Raw genomic sequence first — 23,371 nt, forward strand, 5'->3', positions numbered from 1 at the left:
GGGAGTATAGGACCCTGGTATGGTTAAAGGCGACTACACGTCGGGAGTTCTGAGATCTTGCTAATTTACACTCTTGTGTGTAGTTGAAAAGGGATGTGCACACGTAGATTAGTGGTCTCATTCTTTCACCAATGAAAGTAAAAAAAATATTTTAAAAATCATGCGATTTAGCCTCCACCCATCCCCCCCCCCCTCCCTGATGGAGCAACAGAGTTGAAAGGGGATGTTCTCTTGCGAACGCAAACGTTATTGGACTACAAATTGCCTTTGCAGTCAGGAATTCTAGTCAAATATTGGCCAATATGTATCAAAAGTGAATTTAGTTCAGGATAGAATATTTTAGAGCGATAGACATTTAAAAGAGTTATATTGCGGTGAGATATTAATATCGGATAGTTTTTATTCTTAAACAACGGACGAAAAGACAAATAAATAGAAGAGGTCAACGTTACTGACACATAATTGCAGACTTTGTTCATTGTATTCGGAAATTAGTTTCTCATGATTGCAATTCTATCATTATTCTTAATGACATGACATACTTAAAAGGCGTTGTCACATAGAGATATCTTAATGTTGCCGTATTACTAGGTCGATTCATTTCTGTCCTTTCTGTCGATTTCGAACAGAGACGAAAGCACTTTTCCATGATTAAAGAAATATTACATAATGACCCGTGCAACATTCGGTAGAGAAGAATTCAGTTGTTTTGAAATGCCTCAGTTTTGTTTTTCTACACTCTGTTAGTAAAGATCACTCCGCAATTAGTTTTTTGTTTATCTCTACACCGGCCGTATTTTCATATCTGTGTATTGTAAGCCGCAGTCGTATCCACTAAGATCACGCCAGTATATGTTCGTTCCTCGAGTTGAGCCGTCGTAGTCTCCGTTGAGGTGAGCATCAGTGCAATTAGCACAACCGTTTTCAGCAGGGAAGTGATCACAATAAGATACCCATTTACGACAATAAGAATAACTATACATAAAAGCATAATGGTTACTGAACCACCAGGCTCCTCGATGCTTCTCAGCGCATTGATATGAATCCTCCCGATCATTATCCCGATCACGTGTGCTGAATGGTTTGTTGTTGCAACGCGACATAGAATCAACACCTACGGATTCGAGAAAGAAGACAAACTTCATACAAAACGAGCACTCTATCGTTCCGTAATTTATATTACTAATTGTTAATATTAACTCTTTTCTAGTAACCTGTTATTTCTTAAAGCAATACAAAATGTTGTCAGTTCAGCTGTATTAACTAAAGGGTGTTACCACATCGGTATATTATACGCAGAGAACAAAAAATCACCTTATATTTGCTTTGCCAAAGTCTCTCAAGGCCTTCAATAACAGGTTTGTCTACGTGTATGTAGTAAATTTCGTCCCCTGCAAACATTTGTTAATTACGAATATCAACGATAACTAGCAGTAAGATGTTATGAATATTATTGTATTTGGCACTCATTAGCAATCACTATAATGTTCTAAATTTCCAAAACTTTATTCAAAATTGGAGACGGCATATTGGGAATTTGTCTGTTGTGCTTGTTAATTTTCATCTGCTCATTAATTCAATAGTAATTTCATCATTCAGCGTTTAGTGCCCGATGCAGTAACATTTCTTTCAGTATTATTTTCCAAATTCTCAAAAGTTAAATATTTTTCCTATACTCAACAACGGAAAATATGAAAAATGCTGCATTCTGTGGTCTATAGTTAAAACAATTCATTCATAGCGATGAATCAACCTAGAACGTTTCAAAGCTACATTCCATCAATATTTATGCGAGCTATGCAACTTCTTCCTGTCTACGTCGCGGTTTTCGTACTGACTATCACACAGTAGGCTAAGTTGTGGTTTATAACATTCTTGTTACGTTATTGGCTATTTATGTTTATTTTGTTTGGTTTATATTATGCTTGCTAATGTGTTTACAAAACACATGCTTGTATCTTGTGTATTTGATAATGGTGTCATCAGTACATCACCATATTGTGTCTATGTCCACACAAACCGTGAAATTCAAATTTTAGAGAGGCAATGACCTTCTTTTGTTAGCACTGTCACTCAGAATGATCACAAATGACTGTTTAAAGATATGAATATGTCCCTGCGTGGCTACATTAAGGCAACTTCTCACTTACTTTGTCAAAAATTTAAACATAAAAAGTTGATCGAAGTTTTCAAGCAATATGTATATGTATATATATATTTAATATGTTTCTCATTTTATTATTTTCTATAAGATTGATGTTCAATGTGAAAAAGTTAAGAAATGAAATGCTCAGTGTAGCGTATTTACTAGTTTTTTTTTATGATTTTTAGGTATCGCAGCTAGACATAAGTTACGGGAGAAATGGTTGAGGGATAGTGTAAATATGAAGATTAGGATATAAAGTATATTTCAGGTTCAATATGAGGTTCCATTGATAAGGAGACAGGAGAAATGCTCTCTCACTCATGGCTATATTTTTCTACCTACCTATAACGTTTAACTACCATGTTGCGTGAGTTATCATTTAACAACTACTAGATATATACGTGGATATTCCTTCCCATATTTTAATGAATTGTTTGTCAACAAACATCTGTTAGATCAGGTGTTAAAACATGCAGATATGCTTTTACTGTAAACATATGATGAACGTAGAGAACGCCATAGTTATTTTTTTTCAGAATGCATGTAACTAATAAATTGCAAATAATGATACCAATAAAATACAGAGATGCTAACCTGCATTTCCACTATATGATCCAATTGATAGTCGATATTTGTCCGCCTCGTCACTTATGCTAAAGGAGGAATAGAGGGCGTAAAACGACGACCCTCTTGAATCGGTGAGGTCTATCCGGAGACTGTATGTTTTTTGGTTGGTAATTGCGTGTATGTAATCATTACCGAGCCAATGATCACGACTAGGATTTTCAAATCCGTTTTTATACTCAGCCCAGGTACGATAAAAATCAACAGCGGCGCTTGATCGTCGCTGAATGACCTATGAAATATAAAAAGAAATTTACATGTGACAGGAGTAAGTGAGAAATTGTAATGTGTCTTCCACACTCTCGCTAAAGGGTGTAAAGACTCGCGCAAAAAGAAACGTCTTATGCATGTAATCTGAATTAATTTTTGAATGAGGTGTAACAGAAGTGTTAGACACCACCATCGATCCCAAAAATACACACACACAGCTTGCTACCATCGGTAATTAGACACTAGTGTACAGTCAGTACATACAGATGCGGTCAATACCCACAGCTCAGTGTACAAACAATACAGCGATGGACATCTCAGGTCCAGCTAAAGATAACAAGGTATCACGTTTCATTACTGTACTGACTGCATTTTGTAGCGACACGGACAAAACGTCACTTGCAAGCAATGGAAAGTTAACTTTTCAGATGGCCGCACGCGATTTGGGGCGAGTTTTCAATGCCTTTAACTGGTTTAAATATTCGTGCACAACTCACCGTCCATCCTCCTCCGTTACTTTCCATCTCACAGTAAACCTGAATACCGCGTGGCCAACCATCTGGGTAAATAGTGTGAACTCCATCACTGCGTGTACCGGAAACATAAAGCTCGTAGCAATCTTTTGGGATCAATGTGCACGTCACTCCGTCCCCTCCGTAGCCATTATTACAGTAACATTTACGGTCATTGTTCCTCGTATCACAGGTTGCGTGAGCACTACACTGGTAACTACCATCTATAAGCCGGTTGTTCCTACAAGTTGATTTTCGTGTACATCTTGAATTTGCGTAAAACTGGCCCTCCTAATTTAAGATATTCAGTGGTGAAAAAAATGAATTACGAATTTGCTGTTGTCGCAATGAAATGTACATGATTTCAACGTTGGTGACCAATGCAAACTTCCCCTTGGCTGATATAGGTGAAGGTATGAACCTTGATGAAAGTTTTATGAGGTCTTGATACCGACACTAAAGTAGGGGGCCTATAGGGATTCGCCATGAATAAAAATAGCCGTTAAATGTTGCGTTCAACAACTTATTTCGATATTTTCGATACATTAGGCCTGCAATTGGTTCTAAATGCAAGACTGTGGTAAGAAGTATGTATGAATGTTTGTGAAAGGTTTATAAAGGGGTTGCACACCCGTATAGGAGTGGTCTTATGCTTCCCGGTCAAATTTAATACATCCCTCGACCGACAGTTTTGTCTGGACTGGCGTCGGAAGTGAGGTCCCAGACCCCTAACCAACCGCGATGCCAGCGCTATTCATTTACATCTTAATGTAATGCGATAACCAACAAGTTTAAGTAGTAAAAGGATTCTTTCTAATTATATGGAAAATTAATTAAAGCAAATCTTATAAAATTTCACTACAGATTGTACTGACCCTTAATACACTTCCTTTGTCGGCAACGAAGCAGTTGTGGGTGCACGTCACTCCGTCCCCTTGGTAGTTATGATCGCAGTAACATTTACGGACACCGTTCCTCGTATCACAGGTTGCGTGAGCACTGCACTGGTAACTCTCATCTGTAAGCCGGTTGTTCCTACAAGTTGATTTTCGTGTACATCTTGAATTTGCGTAAAACTGGCCCTCCTAATTTAAGATATTCAGTAAAAAAAAAAGAATTATGAATTTGCTGTTGTCAAAATGACATGTACAGGATTTCAACGTTGGTGACCAAAGCAAAATTCCTCTTAACTGATGTATGTAAAGGTATGAACCTGGATGAAAGTTTTATGAGGTCTTGATACCAACTCCGAAGTAAAGGGGATAGGGATTCGCCTTAAAATAGGTAGCTGCCAAATGTTGCATTTTAGGGTTTATTGCGACTATACATGAGCAGGATAATTATTTCTAACTGCAAGACTGTGGTAAGAAGTATCCACGAATGTTTGTGAAAGGTTTAAAAAGGGGTTGCACACCCGTATAGGAGTAGTCTTATGTTTTCCGGCTCAATGTAATACATCCCTCGACTGACAGTTTTGTCTGGACTGGCGTCGGAAGTGAGGTCCCAGACCCCTGCCCAACCTCGATGCAAGAGCTATTCATTTACATCTAAATGTAATGCGATAACCAACAAGTTTTAGTAGTAAAAGGTATCCTTCTAATTATATGGACAATGAAGTGTGAGAAAAGTATTTAAAATGCCATTACAGAACCGTACTGACCCTTAATACACTTCCTTTGTCAGCAACGAAGCAGTTGTGGGTGCACGTCACTCCGTCCCCATGGTAGTTTTGATTGCAGTAACATTTACGGACACCGCTCCTCGTATCACAGGTTGCGTGACTACTACACTGGTAACTCTCATCCATAAGACGGTTGTTTCTACAAGTTGATTTTCGTGAACATCCTGAATTAGCGTGAAACTGGCCCTCCTAAGTTAGATATTCAGTAAAAAAAAGTGAATATACGCGTTTGCCGTTGTCACAATGAAATGTGCGGAATTTCAACGTTGTATGACTAATGCAAAATGACTGATATAGGTATGGGTATGAGCCTTCATGACAGTTTTATGAGGTCTTGATGCCAAATCCAAAGTAGGGGGGGGGGGTGGCTAGGAATTCGTCATTAAGAAAATTAGCCATCAACTGATGCATACAACAACTTATTTCGATATTTTCGATACATTAGGCCTGCAATAAGTTCTAACTGCAAGACTGTGGTAAGGTGTATCTATGAATTTTTGTGTAAGTTTATAAAGAGGTTGCACACCCGTAAAGGAGAAGTCTTATGCTTCCCGACTAAATGTAGAACATCCCTCGACAGTTTTGTTTGAACTGGCTTCGGGAGTGGGTCCATGGTCTCGCTTAACCGCAATGCGAACGCTACTTAGTTATTTGTAAATGTAATACGATACTCAACAAGTTTAAATAGTAAAAGGATTCTTTCTAATTATATGGAAAATTAATTAAAAGCAAATCATATAATATTTAATTACAGATTGTACTGACCCTTAATACACTTCCTTTTTCAGCAACGAAGCAGTTGTGGGTGCACGTCACTCCGTCCCCATGGTAGTTTTGATCGCAGTAACATTTACGGACACCGTTCCTCGTATCACAGGTTGCGTATTCACTACACCGGTAACTCTCATCTATAAGCCGGTTGTTCCTACAAGTTGATTTTCGTGAACATCCTGAATTAGCGTAAAACTGGCCCTCCTAAGTTAGATATTCAGTAAAAAAAAGGTGAATATACGCGTTCGCAGTTGTCACAATGAAATGTACGGAATTTCAACGTTGTATGACTAATGCAAAATGACTGATATAGGTATGGGTATGAGCCTTCATGAACGTTTTATGAGGTCTTGATGCCAAATCCAAAGTGGGGGGGGGGGTAGGAATTCGTCATTAAGAAAAATAGCGGTCAAATGATGCATTCAACAACTTATTTCGATATTTTCGATACATTAGGCCTGCAATTAGTTCTAACTGCAAGACAGTGGTAAGGTGTATTTATGAATTTTTGTGTAAGGTTTATAAAGTGGTTGCACACCCGTATAGGAGTGGTCTTATGCTTCCCGGTCAAATTTAATACATCCCTCGACTGACAGTTTTGTCTGGACTGGCGTCCGAAGTGAGGTCTCAGACCCCTGCCCAACTGCGATGCAAGCGCTATTCATTTATCGTTAAATGTAATGTGATAACCAACAAGTTTAAGTAGTAATAGGTTTCCTTCGCATTATATGGACCATGAAATATGAGAAAAGTATTTCAAATGTAATTACAGAACCGTACTGACCCTTAATACACTTCCTTTGTCAGCAACGAAGCAGTTGTGGGTGCACGTCACTCCGTCCCCTTGATAGTTTTGATCGCAGTAACATTTACGGACACCGTTCCTCGTATCACAGGTTGCGTGTTCACTACACTGGTAACTACCATCTATAAGTCGGTTGTTCCTACAAGTTGATTTTCGTGTACATCTTGAATTTGCGTAAAACTGGCCCTCCTAATGTAAGATATTCAGTAAAATAAAATGTATTATGAATTTGCTGTTGTCACAATGAAATGAACATGATTTCAACGTTGTACGACCAAACAAAATTCCCCTAAACTGATGTATGTAAAGGTATGAACTTGGATGAAAGTTTTATGAGGTCTCGAAACCAACTCCGAAGTAGGGGGGATAGGGATTCGCCTTAAAATAGGTAGCTGCCAAATGTTGCATTTTAGGGTTTATTGCGACTATACATGAGCAGGATAATTATTTCCAACTTCAAAACTGTGGTAAGAAGTATCCATGAATGTTTGTGAAAAGTTTATACAGGGGTTGCACACCCGTGTAGGAGTAGTCTTATGTTTCCCGGTCAAATTTAATACATCCCTCGACTGACAGTTTTGTCTGGACTGGCGTCGGAAGTGAGGTCCTAGACCCCTGCCCAACCTCGATGCAAGCGCTATTCATTTACATCTAAATGTAATGCGATATCCATTCAAGTTTAAGTAGTAAAATGTATCATTCTAATTATATGGACAATGAAGTGTGAGAAAAGTATTTAAAATGCCATTACATAACCGTACTGACCCTTAATACACTTCCTTTGTCAACAACGAAGCAGTTGTGGGTGCACGTCACTCCGTCCCCTTGGTAGTTTTGATCGCAGTAACATTTACGGACACCGTTCCTCGTATCACAGGTTGCGTGACTACTACACTGGTAGCTCTCATCTATAAGACGGTTGTTTCTACAAGTTGATTTTCGTGTACATCCTGAATTAGCGTGAAACTGGCCCTCCTAAATTAGATATTTAGTAAAAATGCAAAGTGAATATACGCATTTGCAGTTGTCAAAATGAAATGTACAGTATTTTAACGTTGTATGACTAATGCAAAATGACTGATATAGGTATTGGTATGATCCTTCAAGAAAGTTTCATGAGGTCTTGATACCAAATCCAAAGTAGGGAGGGGGTGTAGGAATTCGTTATTAACAAAAATAGCGGTCAAATGATGCATACAACAACTTATTTCGATATTTTCGATACATTAGGCCTGCAATTAGTTCATACTGCAAGACTGTGGTAAGGTGTATCTATAAATTTTTGTGTAAGGTTTATGAAGGGGTTGCACACCCGTATAGGAGAAGTGTTATGCTTCCCGACTAAATGTAGTACATCCCTCGACTGACAGTTTTGTCTGAACTGGCTTCGGGAGTGGGTCCATGGTCTCGCTTAATCGCGATGCGAACGCTACTTGGTTATTTGTTAATGTATTGCGATACTCAACAAGTCTAAATAGTAAAAGGATTCTTTCTAATTATATGGAGAATTAATTAAAGCAAATCTTATAAAATTTCATTACAGATTGTACTGACCCTTAATACACTTCCTTTTTCAACAACGAAGCAGTTGTGGGTGCATGTCATTCCGTCTCCTTGGTAGTTTTGATTACAGTAACATTTACGGACACCGGTCCTCGTATCACAGGTTGCGTGTTCACTACACCGGTAACTCTCATCTATAAGACGGTTGTTTCTACAAGTTGATTTTCGCGTACATCCTGAATTAGCGTAATACTGGCCCTCCTAATATAGATATTTAGTGAAAATACTAATAAATGAATTATGAATTGCAGGTGTCAGAGTGTAATGTACCGAATGACAAATACAAATTTCTTCTCGATGGATTTATGTAAAGGTATGAAACTTTTAGCAAGTTTTATGAGGTCTTGATACCGACTCCAAAAAATTTTGCCTAGGGATTCGCATTGAAAAAAAATAGCCGTTAAATGTCGCATTCAAGAACTTATTTGATATTTTCGATACATTAGGCGTGCAATTGGTTCTAACTGTATTATTGTAGTAAGAAGTATGTATGCATTTTTTGGTTTATAAAGGTTATAATGTTAATGTAATGCAATAACCAACAATTTTAAATAGTTATCGGTTTCCTTCTACTTTTATTGAACATTAATTAAAACTAAATCATTTAAATTGAAATAACCGTACTGACCGTTAATACACTTCCTTTGTCAGTAACGTAGCAGTTGCATTGGTTCAGAGGGATGCATTGTTCTTCCTGTCTCAGATAATCACCGACACAAACACATTGCTCTGTCTCTGTGCGAGATGTATGCGAGATGCAAGTGTCAGGGTCATCGCAAGTCCTCTCACATGTCTCATTGCTAAATATCTCATTAGCCGGACACCGTTCAGGGATTATTCCTAGAGAACAGGAAAGAATAACATGTCAATAATAGTAACCGGTTACAGACACGAAGTATAAGACACGTGGCAAAGAATAGTTCTTGTCATTCCTTCAGTACTTGGCAATCAGAACGTTACAAAAAGAAACACACCTTCAGAAGCAATTTGAATTAATCTAGAATATTTTAAATCATGTATTGGTCGTTCCGTAGTCACATTAACGTTAACATAAATTCATCATTAGGAGATAACACCCCATCCTTTATTGCACAACTGGTCTGAAACAAATAAGTCATACCCTATTTCTGTTTCACAGTTTCTCTCGGTGTTAGTTAACTGCTTTCTGACAACAATGATAGTTCATAACAACATCGAATTTCTTTTGCGTTGGTTCTTCTGATCAAACTGGGAAACGTAACCGATTTTAATGTGTCAACGTCCTGTTGTCCAAACGTTAGATACTGTTTCTTGTTCAGAGCCAAGATAAGTGTTGAGTACGAATCAGTCTTACAGTGAGTGTGTATTCACACTTCAGCTAACGGATGCATTTTGGAATCTAGTATAAATACGCAGGGATGTAAGTCTTCCGTATTTTACGGAAATCCGGTTTTTTTTCCAGGGATGTAAGTCTTCCGTACTTTTACGGAAATCCGTTTTTTTTTAATTCCAATAAAGTTCCACAAAATTGTTCGAATATCAAAGACACAACGCGGCAAAAATGCCTGGCCCGTTGCAGCAAGCTAACTTCAACTTTCACTCATCGATCAATCAAAATACCATTCCTGTTTCGCATCATCGCATTGCACTGTACAACATTGTGCCATGTGAATATCGTTGCGTACGTGCGAACTTCAAATCGCCATAGCTCATTTCTGTCGTTGAAAAACCTTGCCTAATTCACGTTGATTGGACTGCTAATTAATATCTTCGTAACTGCTGGTGCTCGACATAACTTTCGGAATTAATGCTTGTGATATTTGTGAGCGGCGGAAATCTACGGGATACGCATATGAAAGTCGATATTTGTGATCGCATTCAAATGTGAGACTGTTTTTTATTCCGTAGTTCGCTGCGACGTATTCGTAACTTTGAGCTAGCCTAACATAACGATAGTGTGTAAGTAGTAAGAACTAGGGGTAAGATGTGTTAGCGCTAATACTTCTGAGCTAGCCTAACATAACGATAGTGTGTAAGTAGTCAGAGCTAGGAGTAGGATGTGTTAGGACGGCATTCACCCGGGGTCTCCGAATAGTTTTCCGGTTTTTTTTTTTGGCTGCACTTACATCCCTGTAATGCAAGATTAAGCATTTTAACTAAGTGCAGGTACTCAAACTCGTATTTATATCATGTTGTAATTGCTACTATATATTGTAGCGCCGTTGTCTCGCTGGTATACTTTATGTATTCTCGTTGTATATGTAATGTACCAGTTTTTTTAAACTAAGAAAACATACTTGACATACTTTAGTTACAAAAGATCCATTCGTTCTCAGAATAAACCTTCCAGTTTAAACATGTTTACATTTTAAATTTAATAAACGATTACGATATTTTTAAATTTTGGCTTTATAATTATTAAGAATGTAAAAGACACTTACCATCTGATTTTACGAATGTACCTAAACTAGAGATATAATATTTCCCCCATTCATCTGAGATTCGAAACTTGTCGTATGTAACATAGTAAGTATCTCCAGCAACGTTCTCAAAGTCCATTCGCAGTTGGTACCGCTTTTGATTTGTTAAGAAGGCAATTTTCTCATTTCCGATCCAAAACTCACTTCCAAGAAAGCCAAAGCCATTTCTGAAGTCTTTCCAATTTCTATTAAAATTTACAGAATCCGATCTTCGTCGCTGTAATACCTACAACGAATATCAAAGAAGTAAGCTTTGACTAGGACGTTATTAAATATTTATTATTCTTTCCTTCATGCAATGCGATTAGTTGCTAACAGTTAAAACAGAGAAAAAAGAACTTATAATTCCTAATTTTACTTCGTAGTGTGGGCTAGAGGTTTACAGTTTTCTTAGAAGATGAACCACACTGTACTTAATTTCAAAATATATAAAATAATTGATTCAAATTTTGTTTCGATAAAAATATCAAAATTATGAAATAACGATTTTGTATTAAATCGCTATATATTCGTCTATGCAAAATTGAATACATTTGTACAAAACTAGTGAAAGTTGAAAAGGAGATATCAAGTAAACACCCATACCGTCCATCCACCACTATCAAGATCATTTTTACAGTAAGCCTCAAATGGTTCCGGATAGCCATCTGGTTTAATAAGGTACACTCCAGATGTATTGTGGGTAGAGGAACAGGTATTCGATACTTCTTTACAATCCCTCGGATACGCTGGTTGTTGAAAAACAAAGTATGATATACCTTTATGAAAAGGAAAACAAAGTAAATATATTATTGCAATTGAAAAATCAGTTCAATTAATGGAAATATCGCATTTGATTATACGTCAATTGTTATAGAAATGGATTAGTTACTATGAGAGTAAGATACTAGGTCAGTCTTTATACCAATTATTATTCAACTACCATATAGAGGAAGATATAGCGACTAAATTAAATACAGTAATCGTCATTTAATTCATATATGTAACTGCTTTGAAGCATTGGTTCTCAGTCTGCAATGTAAATTTAGAGACCATGTTAATTGAATTTATATTTCATCAAGTTTTCGTAGTTGTCGATCATATCCAAGTTTGATCAAAAGATTTATGAAAAAAAAGTCAAATTCGATTTAACTTACCTGAACAAAAATAGATGTAGAACGTAGGACTTGATCAAAATATACGACTCAGAGGAAATCAATGTTATAATATATGTAAGGAAATTGTGGCACGATTGAAAAACAAAAAGTCTAGAGCGACCACTAAATAACATTGAACATTCACAGCCTTTCAATTTGTCCAACTGATGTGTTAACGTTTATAATACATAGGTGATATAACTTACAGAGGTTGCTTCTTATTATAACGTAAATCATATTACATTGCAATTACACCTACCTGAAGATCTTCCCTCGGCACTGACGATTACCTGTGTAATAATAAACATTTTCTGAATACATTACAAGACATACAGAGTATTGCAGTCAACACTAAGCAGGATCAGATTAAATCTAATGTTAATGTATAATGAACCAGTTCGAGGGAAAGGAGGAGCATTTCGAGAACTGGTCCCAAAAAATGTTACATTTAAACAAGTGAAGTCGATTTAAACTTTGGTAAATTCTCCTGATCACCACTTTATATGATTTGTTTGTTTTTTCTATATTCCATATCTGATTTACAGGTCAATGATCACTTACAGAGTACAACTTTCTTCCAGAAAGCATTAGATTGGCATTTTCCGCTTTTTACAGCCACTCTCGTACATGATATGCAAGCTAAGGCGAGAGAACAAAGGCAATAGCCGGCTGCTTGAATAAACTGCTGTGTTGCTTAATGTAGACAGATGTTCTTTGTTCATAATATATTTTGACATAAGAACATTTCAGACATGAGTTGTAACGCATTTGTGTTTGACAGTCCATCGTAACGGGTATGGATCATCAGCTAGCTATTCTTTGTGGAATACAATTACTGTTTCTTGATACTTACCGTGCACGTGAAACACTGAGATTTAAAAGGTGTCATTTCACTTGTAAGGTAAGTGCATAGACATATACTAATATATCGTACTAAATAAACAAGTGAAGCAGCGCTGTAGAAGCTCAGCTAAGATTCTATTTGATAAGCTTCTTTCTAGTGTTGTGCAGATATCCTGAATATCGGTTTTGGCCGATATCCGATATTACAATCCCAATATCGGCCCATATACCGATATTTTAAACAGCAATAATGATGGTCAAACTACAAGTTAAGTCTTGCTTTAATACATACAGTATCATAATTATAATCGTCAGTCCTAAGTTATTGTCGTTTTCACATCACAAACGCAGTAACAGCTAGTTTAACTCTCATTTGCAGAAAAAAGGGCATATTCTATAACCTGTTTCCTATCCTTAATAAACGATTATATTTCCCACCAATTAGTTGATATGTATGAAATTGTGTGCTTTCATTTTTGTGTGTAAAACACAAGCCTATCCTTCCTGTTTCTTCTGATGCACTATTCGTTACTCTGTTTGACCAACTATGTTCAACACTTAGGCTGCAAGTCTTATACAAACTGCCTTCAAATGCAGCCACGAATTTCTTAGCAAAAGTGACATCGTGTGAAGAATAAGCTCATTTAATGTAGAAAAGAGATGAGCATATCCCGGCTTAGAACTTTAACTACTCCTTGTGTTTAACAGAACGAAAACGAAAACTTGTTCTTCGATTTTCTAATTTCCGTACACAATTATGTCCTTCCATTAGCCGGCTATACTAACAACTAAGCCTAGCAAAACTTAGCAGGTGCTTCGTGTTTGAAATATTTCGTAAACCAGTCGGCAACAAATTGTGATAAGCAAACTTGATTCTCAAAATACAATCTTTTCATTAGCCATTGCTGTTTGACAAAATGCATACATGGTACTCTTTGCAGCTTTTAAAAGGTACATAATGATTTAGTAGGGGGTTTCCACGTGATATAACTTTTATTCTCAGCTGATTGCTCAGAAGCACTGTGCAAGTTAGGGTGATAGGCTACTACAAGTCATATACATATAGTCCGATAAGTTACTTCTTACATTGTGTTTTACCCCGGTGCATTTTTCGTAGGTCTGAATATGCCATATTTACAACTTTGCTTGTGCAAAATGTTTCTTGGACTCTTGCCAAGAATATTTGCAAGGGCAAAACAGGGAAGTTAATTTTTAAGCGCGACAAAGACTGTTTTGTAGGCTATACGTAGCGTTAAGTGGCCTGACTGGTCCGTTTATATCAGTGAATATTAATCAGAACTGCTTGTTTGACTAGCTGATCGGCATATTGGCCGCTGGCTATGAATCGAAATCGAAACTGAAGCTAAAATTGTTGAGGACAAATTAATAAAACATTGCAAAAACAAGAAGTGGCTTTGCTGTGGAAAAAGAAGTTCAATATCGGTTTGCCGTTATCGGCATTGGGCCTTAATTTTACCGATACCGATATGCCGCCGATATCACAAACTATTATCGGCGCAACACTAGTTTTGATTAGAAATATTTTGAGCAGTTTTATCCATAGTTTTGTTCGTAAGGTATAAGTCATAGGCAAAATAACGATGTCAATCACTTATGCCTTATGCTTTTTTTTTTCTTCCTCCGTTTATTTGAACTATACATTAATATACAAATATACAAATAACGTATCCATTCAAAAATAGCAAAAGTTAAATAACAATGAAATTGAGCAACACCATGCAGTATAATAACGACCAACATGGCGGATAGAAAACAAATTACTATGATAAGAACAAGTAGAAGAATAACCACAAGAAGAATTCCAGACTTACTAGAAAATATTACAACAAATAACAGCAAATTATAACAATTGAGGATGTGGAAATTGCGAAAAATTAAATATTTGAGGTTTTTATTAATGAGGAGCAAGCATCCTTGAGTTCCTCGAAATTAATGTTATTCTTATTATTCTTTTTGTTATGACGAAAAATATAGTTCTCCACCTTTAATGCAAACGCGATCTTATGAATAAATTCATTACAACTTAAGGTCTTGTTTTGACGCTTGGTACTGAAAATATAGACCTTAAGATGAAGAATGACTGACTTATGCCTTATGCTACTTCTTAGCAGACATAGGCCTAGTTTGTTACAATGTTAGAAATTTTTAATTCTTCAAATGGTAACACTTTCACAAACTAACTAAAAATGTGAGACAACAATATTAAAAGCTAACTCAACAAATCCACGTGGTATAGAAAGAAGAATAAAGATTTAACATTAAAATTGTATCATCTATAACATGATGATAACATTACATAGTGTGACATTCTCTCGTAACAGTAGAGAAGGGTCGGAAGCAGCTTAAAAAAATACATTTTTCTTGTTTGCTAATTCCGAATAATACCAATATAGACAGGTTAGAACAGCCGAGCATATTACAATTCAAATTTTATGAAATGACGATGTCATCTGTCAATACAAAAACATAATGTATACCATTTCCAGTACATGAAGTGAATTTAGACAATTCTCTGAATAACCAGAAAAAAAACAAGCTGTAAATCATTCCTGAAAGTTAAACAGTTTTCTGATGTTTTCTTCTCCATCAAATTTGTGAAAATTCTTGAAAACAATGTTTTCTCATGGGTCATCTTGTCAATAGTTTTAACACGTCGAACAGGTCAAGGGTTACTTTTTGGCACAATTTAGTATCCTTCTAGAAGAGTTTGGCCTTTAGATACAAGACTATGGTATCATATTTACCTAAAGTTATAAATTATCAAATCTACAAAATCGAAATCATTACGTGGATTGATTTGAGCTATTTAGTAGTACATGTTATACTTTGCTGTTGCCAAAAAGAGTAAAGTACACAATATCATACAATCTCTACAAAGAGATTGAAGCGTAAAGGGGAGGGTGGGGCCGGGGAGATATATTGTTATCGTCGAATATGTTATTCAGGAAGCAACGACTTACACTGTTTGAGACGTTACTGCTGTATCTGTACACAACATTGTATTTATTATCACAGATTGCTAAATATCACATGCCGTATTTTCCCTGTATAAAATGCTCGTGCGAACTATTGCCAGAACATATCATTTGGAGGGATTAATTTTGATATCTCTCAACTTATTACCATACATGGTGAAGTTAAAGGTATTTCGACAATACTTTCCAGTTTTTCCAACATGTTAGAAAAGAGACATTTAAATACAGTGTGATATATTTGATGTTTAATTTTTACAAGTCTATCATCAATGTCTATTTTAAGTATTGGGAGAGTTCACTTTTGTATACTGAACTACATTACAACTTACATGTTACTGTTAAACTGTTAAACGACAAACGAAAAATTAAGTTCTTTACTACACCGACCAGCCACATAAAGGGAAGGTGTGAGTCTTGTGGGAAGGAGGGAGTGATGGAGGACAGGGAAGAGGGAGAGTGTGGGTGGGGATCGGTGACTACTACCATCGTATACATGTTATAGAGATAGAGTACATTTTCAGTAGTAAATCTGGTCATTAACTATGAACGACGAAATACATGAGCATATCTTCGCGTTAGTTTTACATTTAATTTCTGTATTCAAATTGAGACTATTAAACATTACCTAGTTAGTCAGTCACAAGGAAGGTTTCATGATTGGCACGACTTCATGGAGCATTTTATGTGAAAATGGGGTAAACTACCCGTGATATGAGAGGTTTAAATAGAGGACATTAATATATGTCTTTCTCGTATCAGTTTATTTCCAGATTATACATTGCCACTAAATGAACTATTTCGCACAGATGTTGCTAATATATGCATCAATTATTTAATCCTTTAGACGGTGAATAGCCTGTAATATTTCAAAATTTGACAAAAAAATCACTTTGGATTGTCATTAAAATGTTGGTGAATTGGATTATGTCAAAAGTATTTTTTTCTATAAAAATGAAATTTAATTTACAGTTTACAGATTTATCCTAACTTGAGCTTAAAAAAAACTAAAGACAGAACAAGAAACCATGTTTTAAAGAATTCCTGATCAACCTAACTTTGCAAGTAAAATAATAGAGTATAATTATTTAAGTACAAGCAACCAGAAAAAAAAAACAATCATGTTAGTTTTAAAGTGTTAGAAATGTTCTCTGCAGCTACACTGAGTTATTCCCCTAGGAATATGGCCTCTAGTGATTTTCTTATGAAAGGGTGAAATTGTAGTTTTACTTTGTCCAGAATATGGCTTATACCTGACACTATAATACAACAAAAGGGATTTAATGGAAGAAAACATACAAATCTTCCGTGAAATTGATTTATTTGATAAGACATTACATTGTTTTTAAACAGTTTTCTTTTCTTACTTTTTTCTGGATTGGTGTCACAATGAATAAAGAAACATTCTACTACAAATTTTATTTTGACTATGATTGAACAAGATAAATGTCTATAAAAATCAAATGCAATGTACATTTTGTTGAGAAAGCTCTCGTTCCAATTATGTTGTACTAATTATTCTCTACGTTGTGTTTACTGTTATAGATTAATCCTTATTGGAAGTTAAAAAACAATAACAAAACAATAACAAAACTAAAGACAGAACAATGAACAATGTTTTAAAGAATTCCTGAACAACATAACTTTGCATTTAAAATTGAAGAGTGCAATTATTTAAGTATAAGCAGCAAGAATAAGAATCAGGTTATTTTTAAAGTGTTAAAATGTTCTCGGCCTGTACACTGAATTATTGCCCTAGTAATATAGCTTTTAGTGGTTTCTTATGATAGACTGAAGTTGTAGTTGTACTATGTCTTAGAATATGGCTTATTCTTGACACTATAATGTAACAAAAGGGATTTAATGGAAGAAAACATACAAATCTGCCGTGAAATTGATTTATTTGATAAAGCATTTACATAGTTTTTAAACAGTTTTCTTTTTCTAACCTCATGTCGGGATTGATGGCACAAAGAGTAAAGAAAAATATTTTTTTTAGACTATGACTTTATACATATAACTATTATCAACCTTTAAAATTCACATTGTACTGTGTAAAGATGGGTTTGAAACTTAAATATTTTAAACGACTCAACATAACTATGTACAAAGCTAATGATTAGTTAACATTATTCAAATGACTCGAAAAGGTAAATCAAATGTTACAAAAATGGCAATTTGTAAGCTCTCATTAAAACCCCATACGCAGAAGTAACGCCTATGACATTAAAAAGCGCCTTTGTGTGTTTTTTTTTAATTCTATTTTATTCAATTACAGATCGTGTAATAACAATACTATAAGAAAACAATGCTCTTACAATACTATTAGTTGTCATTACCATCACCATATCGTTACTGCTTACTAGACTTCAACGTTTTTGAAATTTAAAAGGCATGCGATAGAGATGTTTTTTTTTAAAACTTTGTCGTTTCAAGTAAAAAAAAATGAACATGTCTTACATTTTTTTGCTCCTATGTCAATAATCTTTTAAAAAGTGCGGTTAACACAAGTGTATTTATCAAGATAAGAAAGCGGAATATTGGGATAATATTTCCTGGGAATTACTAACAATATAAAGCCTGAAGGAAAATGAGAAACACGGGAAGAGAACGGGAAGAGATGTTTTTTTTTAAAACTTTGTCGTTTCAAGTAAAAAAAAATGAACATGTCTTACATTTTTTTGCTCCTATGTCAATAATCTTTTAAAAAGTGCGGTTAACACAAGTGTATTTATCAAGATAAGAAAGCGGAATATTGGGATAATATTTCCTGGGAATTACTAACAATATAAAGCCTGAAGGAAAATGAGAAACACGGAAAGAGAAAATTGGAAGCTAGCCACTACAATCGCTGTAGACATTTTCATGATCGCGTACCATATAATTTTTGCGTGAAGGCAATTTAAAGCCACAACGTAGCATCTAAAAACAGCCGTTGCGCTCACAAAAGTTGCATTTGTACTTTTCTGGCTTTGTTGAAGTATATTTTTCTTTGATATTTCGTTCTGCTTAGTTTATTATTTTCAGCATTTAATATCCTAAATGTCACCTTTTTTTTATTTTCCATAAATTAGTTTTAAATGAGATTGACGTGTTTACCAGTTATTTTTAATATTATTCAACCTTGTTTCCTTGAACATGTACATGTACAAAATACGGATCGTAATATTTATGTCTTAAAAATACATTTCAAAACATCGTTACTCTTTGTTATAGACTATTTGTAACATAAATGCTACTTAAATAACGATACATATTAATGTAATATGATATGAGCATGTGAAGAAGGTAAACATTTAGGTGCTCTTGAGAAATTGTAACGCTGCAAATGTTGGGTTTGAATGGTAGTTTACAGTAATATTATCACATTTAAACTGAGAATTGCTTTAAATGTGATTAAACCTGAATCGGTCTTGCCACTCTTTTAAAGTTATAAATATCTTCTTTTTTTTAAAAGGATGTTCCTCATCGTTCAAAATTTTGTTCACAGTAGTGACCCAACTGTTTGACTATTTGAAATGGAAGTTTATTAAACAGCTTTATGGTTGGATTATTACATAGAAATGTGTTGCTTTTAGTTTAGCCAACGCAAATTTTGCTTTAATGTATTCATAAGAATAATTTGAACAACAACAAGCAATACAGTGTCCGTTTTGGAAATCATATCAAAATAACAGAGCTGACAAAGGAAATTGCCTCTATACAGATGGATATCAAGTTATTCGTTTGTAATTTATGTCAAATATGAAAAAAGCAAGGCATCAAATAAATAAAAACATTGGAAACGTTTTTACCGTACATAGAGTACCGAGTATCGCTCTGTATCGATAGAGAATATGATTATTGGATTTTTAACAAGAAGAAAATTTTTAACTTATGAATCTAGAAATAACTAAACAGCATAGTTTAGCATTTAGTTTTTGCTAAAAAAAAATAAGTGAATATGAATTCATGAGCTAGAATATATTTACATGTCAATTTAAGCTCAGTAATTTATAATATGAAATGAAGGAGTGTTGTAGCGTATTGGTACGTATCTGTGAAAGGTAAGGTTGGCTATTGGAGGGAGGGGAACCCTGTGCACTGAAGGTTCTTTAAAGGATATGTGGAGAGAGATACACTCACAGTTTGAAAAGAGACTGCTCTTTTCCCAGCCATATCACAACACGTGATTGAGTTTTAAGCATTGGTTTGTGAAGAAGTCCGTTTGAGATGTTTGAATTAGCTTTTCTTCTAAATATTTTACACGTAAGCAAAGTTGAGAGAATAATGTATTTAGGCTTAGGAAAACCAATTAGAACTATTTTACCTTTTTTTTCTATTTCAATATATGTGGTCAAATTAAAGACGTTTTGTTATAAATCGAAACATTGTTTTCCTATCGCGAAGTTAACAATTCTGAGTATTTTAATTGAAGGTCTTCTTACTGAATATCATTTGGTATTTTTATTGCTGTTTTCCTATTTCTTGGAAGATGCTAACCATTCAGTTTGTCACATCATTTAATATTAACAGAGTTAGCCCATCAACACACTAACGCAACTTATGTTACTTTAGAAAGAGTCAGAAGATATTCAATGGTAAAATACAAAATATATTAAATAAAAGAGAGACTTACCATTTCTGTTCCGAACGAGTTCCAAACCGCCAAAACAGTCATACAAAATTTGAAAAACTTCTCCATGATTTCTAGTTTGTATAAATGACATGCGAAAATATATTCGATGAAGTGCAAGATGACAAATGGCACAGAGTCTCTCTATAGGGGTGATCAGCTCCCTATTAAAATGACCGCAGTAGTATGGATGTCCATAGATGCCATTATTTTATTTGAAGTATAATTTGGTGAACAGCTTATACAAATGTACTGCACATCTGTAGTATCCGTAGGCTTGTATGTAAAGATGACTATTCGACATGCGCAATCCAACTTAATAGTATTCAGAGCTATTTATATCTTGAACATAGTACAGTAAGCTTAGGTTGTATGATGTTGAATTGTCCTTGATCCGATAACTACAGCATAACGCCTAGTGTATACTTATTGACTATCGTGCATCTAGTTCCAAGGACAGCAAAGATATTGTAATTCAATAATAGTCAAATGTATTTTGTTTTTGAAACGAATATCAATTACGGTGATCGCTTATTTTTTATGTTACATCTAGTGTGGTTCATATTAAAGTCTTTTGTAGTTGTATGTCGAAATAATGACGTCTATGCTTTCAAGCCGATGAAAAGAGAAGGAATGGTGATTTGCTTGTTCTGGTTAAGCTGCTTTTATCGATATTTTTAAGAACCCTTTATGAGTGATTAATTTAGCTAAGTTACTACACTTTTACGTTGGAAGGCAAAATTAAAGAAGAATGAAAAAGACAGGAAGTGATTCTACTAATCAGCACTATATAACATGCATGGACTAGTACAATACATCTTATATAACGTGAAATATACTGTATGATCTATTATACACTATCAATATATATAGAGAAATATCTAATTGACACATTTTGGAAAAGGTCGATGATTTGAAGCGGTAGGCTATATGAAAAATACTTCCTTGTTTATGATGCCTACGTCACACCCTGTTTGCGGAATCGAGTGTCCTCACATCTGATTGAATAAACATGTCAGCTGTTTTGCTGGGCTTTGACTCAATTATTTTATAGACGGCAAGATTGGCATCCATACTGGCTGTAAATTGTGAAGAAAAGCTTTTCGTCATATATATATATATATATATATATATATATATATATATATATATATATATATATATATATATATATATATATATATATAAGATATTGAATCAAAGAGATTTTAATATCTTTTGAATAGTTACTTTGATATCAGATAAAAACCTCTCTTTTAATGAAAGTAATTTATATTAATCAGCAGGGGAGTAGCTAGAGCTTCTTTTTAGGCGTAGAGCTACGTTATAGTTGTAGCTATAGGCGGTTCATTTAAGCGTAGCCTACGGTTATCAGGGGTCTGAGCGTTGGTTCAGTTTTAGCCAACGGATAAATTCTGTCAGTCAGGTTTTTGGATGAATTATAAAATGAGTGCCAGCATGCCTACAGCATTTTGTTACTTCGCTGACAGTGGCGTAGCCAGAGGTGGAAGGATAGTTGCCCCTCCCACACACACAAAACATTTTTTGGGGGGGGGGACGATAACTTGGACGGCAAAGAAAACAGCCAAAAGAGAAATAAATAGCACTCATATATGATACTGGATAGGCTACTTGATTTTACAGCACTGCTTGGAGTGCTTATCAGAAGGTTTCTCTCTTTAGCTATAGACCCACTAAGCATATAGATTTCTTTCAACAAGTTAACTTTGAGTCAGTAATTCATACTTCTAGTCAAAGTTGCGCGAGTCGTATGAAGCTGGATTGTCTAAATAAAAAACGCATGCATGTCCGTTTGGATCACTGAGAAAGTAGATAAATTCGTATACTTACCCCCATGTATTTGTAAATATTTTATATATTTAATATATGCAAGGCCGTAGCCACTGGAAACACGGGAAAACAAACCTGACCTCTATTTTCTTGCAAATGATTAGCATTTTATAACGCATTAACACAACTTTCAAGGTTCTTAGTATCATGGAAATGATGGCATTATTTTTTTCTAAGCACTCTAACCGAGACAATATTATCTCAAAGGTGAGGGGACACTCCCACTTAGGCCACACCCCACTGCTAAGATCCCTCCACAGGACAGACGTCAGCACAATGTTGTGGCCCTCCGCCTAAAATTAGAATTGAATTTCGTAACAGAGGGTAGAGACTTTTAATTCCCATAGAAATGAATATCAGAACACTCTGCAAGTTAACTTAGTATTGTAGTTATGCAGTAGTACACGCACAATCTGTGAACTGTCTGAAATAGTACAGTATTAGTTAATCGAAACTTGTATTGCCAATGCCAGACATGCAAATATAAAAACAAAATTAAATTCATACACTTCTCAACTATAGGGATGTATTCCACGGCAGTACTAAATCTTTTAGCTAACTCTTTGTATTATATCCGGAGAAAAGTGGAACTTTTGGGATACGTTGGGGTTAAGAAATGAAACTTTACATACCAGTCGAAATTTTGCAATAAAATGTCGTACGTTAAGGTTTGAGCATAATCAGTGGTAATTATGAAATAACGTCTAGTTGAAGTTTTAAATAAGTCTTGATACAATACGTCAAACTTTCGAAGTATTCCTTGCCATTTCCGGGGTGACTATAGTTGCACGAAAACTTACTCTTAGATAAATTAATTCTCGAAGGCCTTGACTTTAAATACCATATCAGAATTTGACACCTAAAAGTTGAAATAAATTTGGCAATTTCTGTGGATGAACATGGCCCACATATTAAACCAATTGCTTCAAACAAAACAAAAATAGCAACTTAACAATCTTTGGGAAATCGCAGAGCTGACAATTGTGCCGATTTCAGCTAGGCTATTCGGGCCCGAATTGGATCTACATTCCCCTTGAAAAAGAATAATTTACGCCCTGTACTTACATTACACGTTTTATATTTGTTGTTATGCATTAGGACTGGAAGTTGCGCCAAAGACTTTAGATAAGTTAACTTTACATTTTAGCCTATTAAAATCTTC

At 35.1% G+C, this 23,371-nt stretch overlaps 1 protein-coding gene across 7 annotated transcripts; it reads right to left on the reverse strand.

The window, feature by feature from the left end:
• Positions 1–469: 469 nt before the first annotated feature.
• LOC139974285 (uncharacterized) lies at positions 470–20,473 on the reverse strand. 7 transcript variants are annotated; one of them, XM_071981305.1, is made up of 14 exons: positions 20,362–20,473; positions 12,167–12,197; positions 11,357–11,529; positions 10,733–10,997; positions 8,941–9,152; positions 8,304–8,513; positions 7,515–7,724; positions 6,729–6,938; positions 5,939–6,148; positions 5,153–5,362; positions 4,368–4,577; positions 3,478–3,783; positions 2,741–3,002; positions 470–1,114 (listed from the first exon to the last, which is right to left on the reverse strand). In XM_071981305.1, the coding sequence occupies exons 1-14, from the start codon at positions 20,425–20,427 to the stop codon at positions 783–785; spliced, it is 2,907 nt and encodes a 968-aa protein (XP_071837406.1). In that variant the 5' UTR covers positions 20,428–20,473; the 3' UTR covers positions 470–782. The 7 variants fall into 7 exon arrangements, with proteins under 7 accessions (XP_071837406.1, XP_071837409.1, XP_071837407.1 ...); XM_071981308.1 differs by lacking the exon at positions 7,515–7,724; XM_071981306.1 differs by lacking the exon at positions 6,729–6,938.
• Between the last annotated feature and the right edge of the window lie 2,898 nt (positions 20,474–23,371).

The sequence above is a fragment of the Apostichopus japonicus genome, chromosome 9 (genome assembly GCF_037975245.1).
Source record: "Apostichopus japonicus isolate 1M-3 chromosome 9, ASM3797524v1, whole genome shotgun sequence".
Taxonomy (NCBI): domain Eukaryota; kingdom Metazoa; phylum Echinodermata; class Holothuroidea; order Aspidochirotida; family Stichopodidae; genus Apostichopus; species Apostichopus japonicus.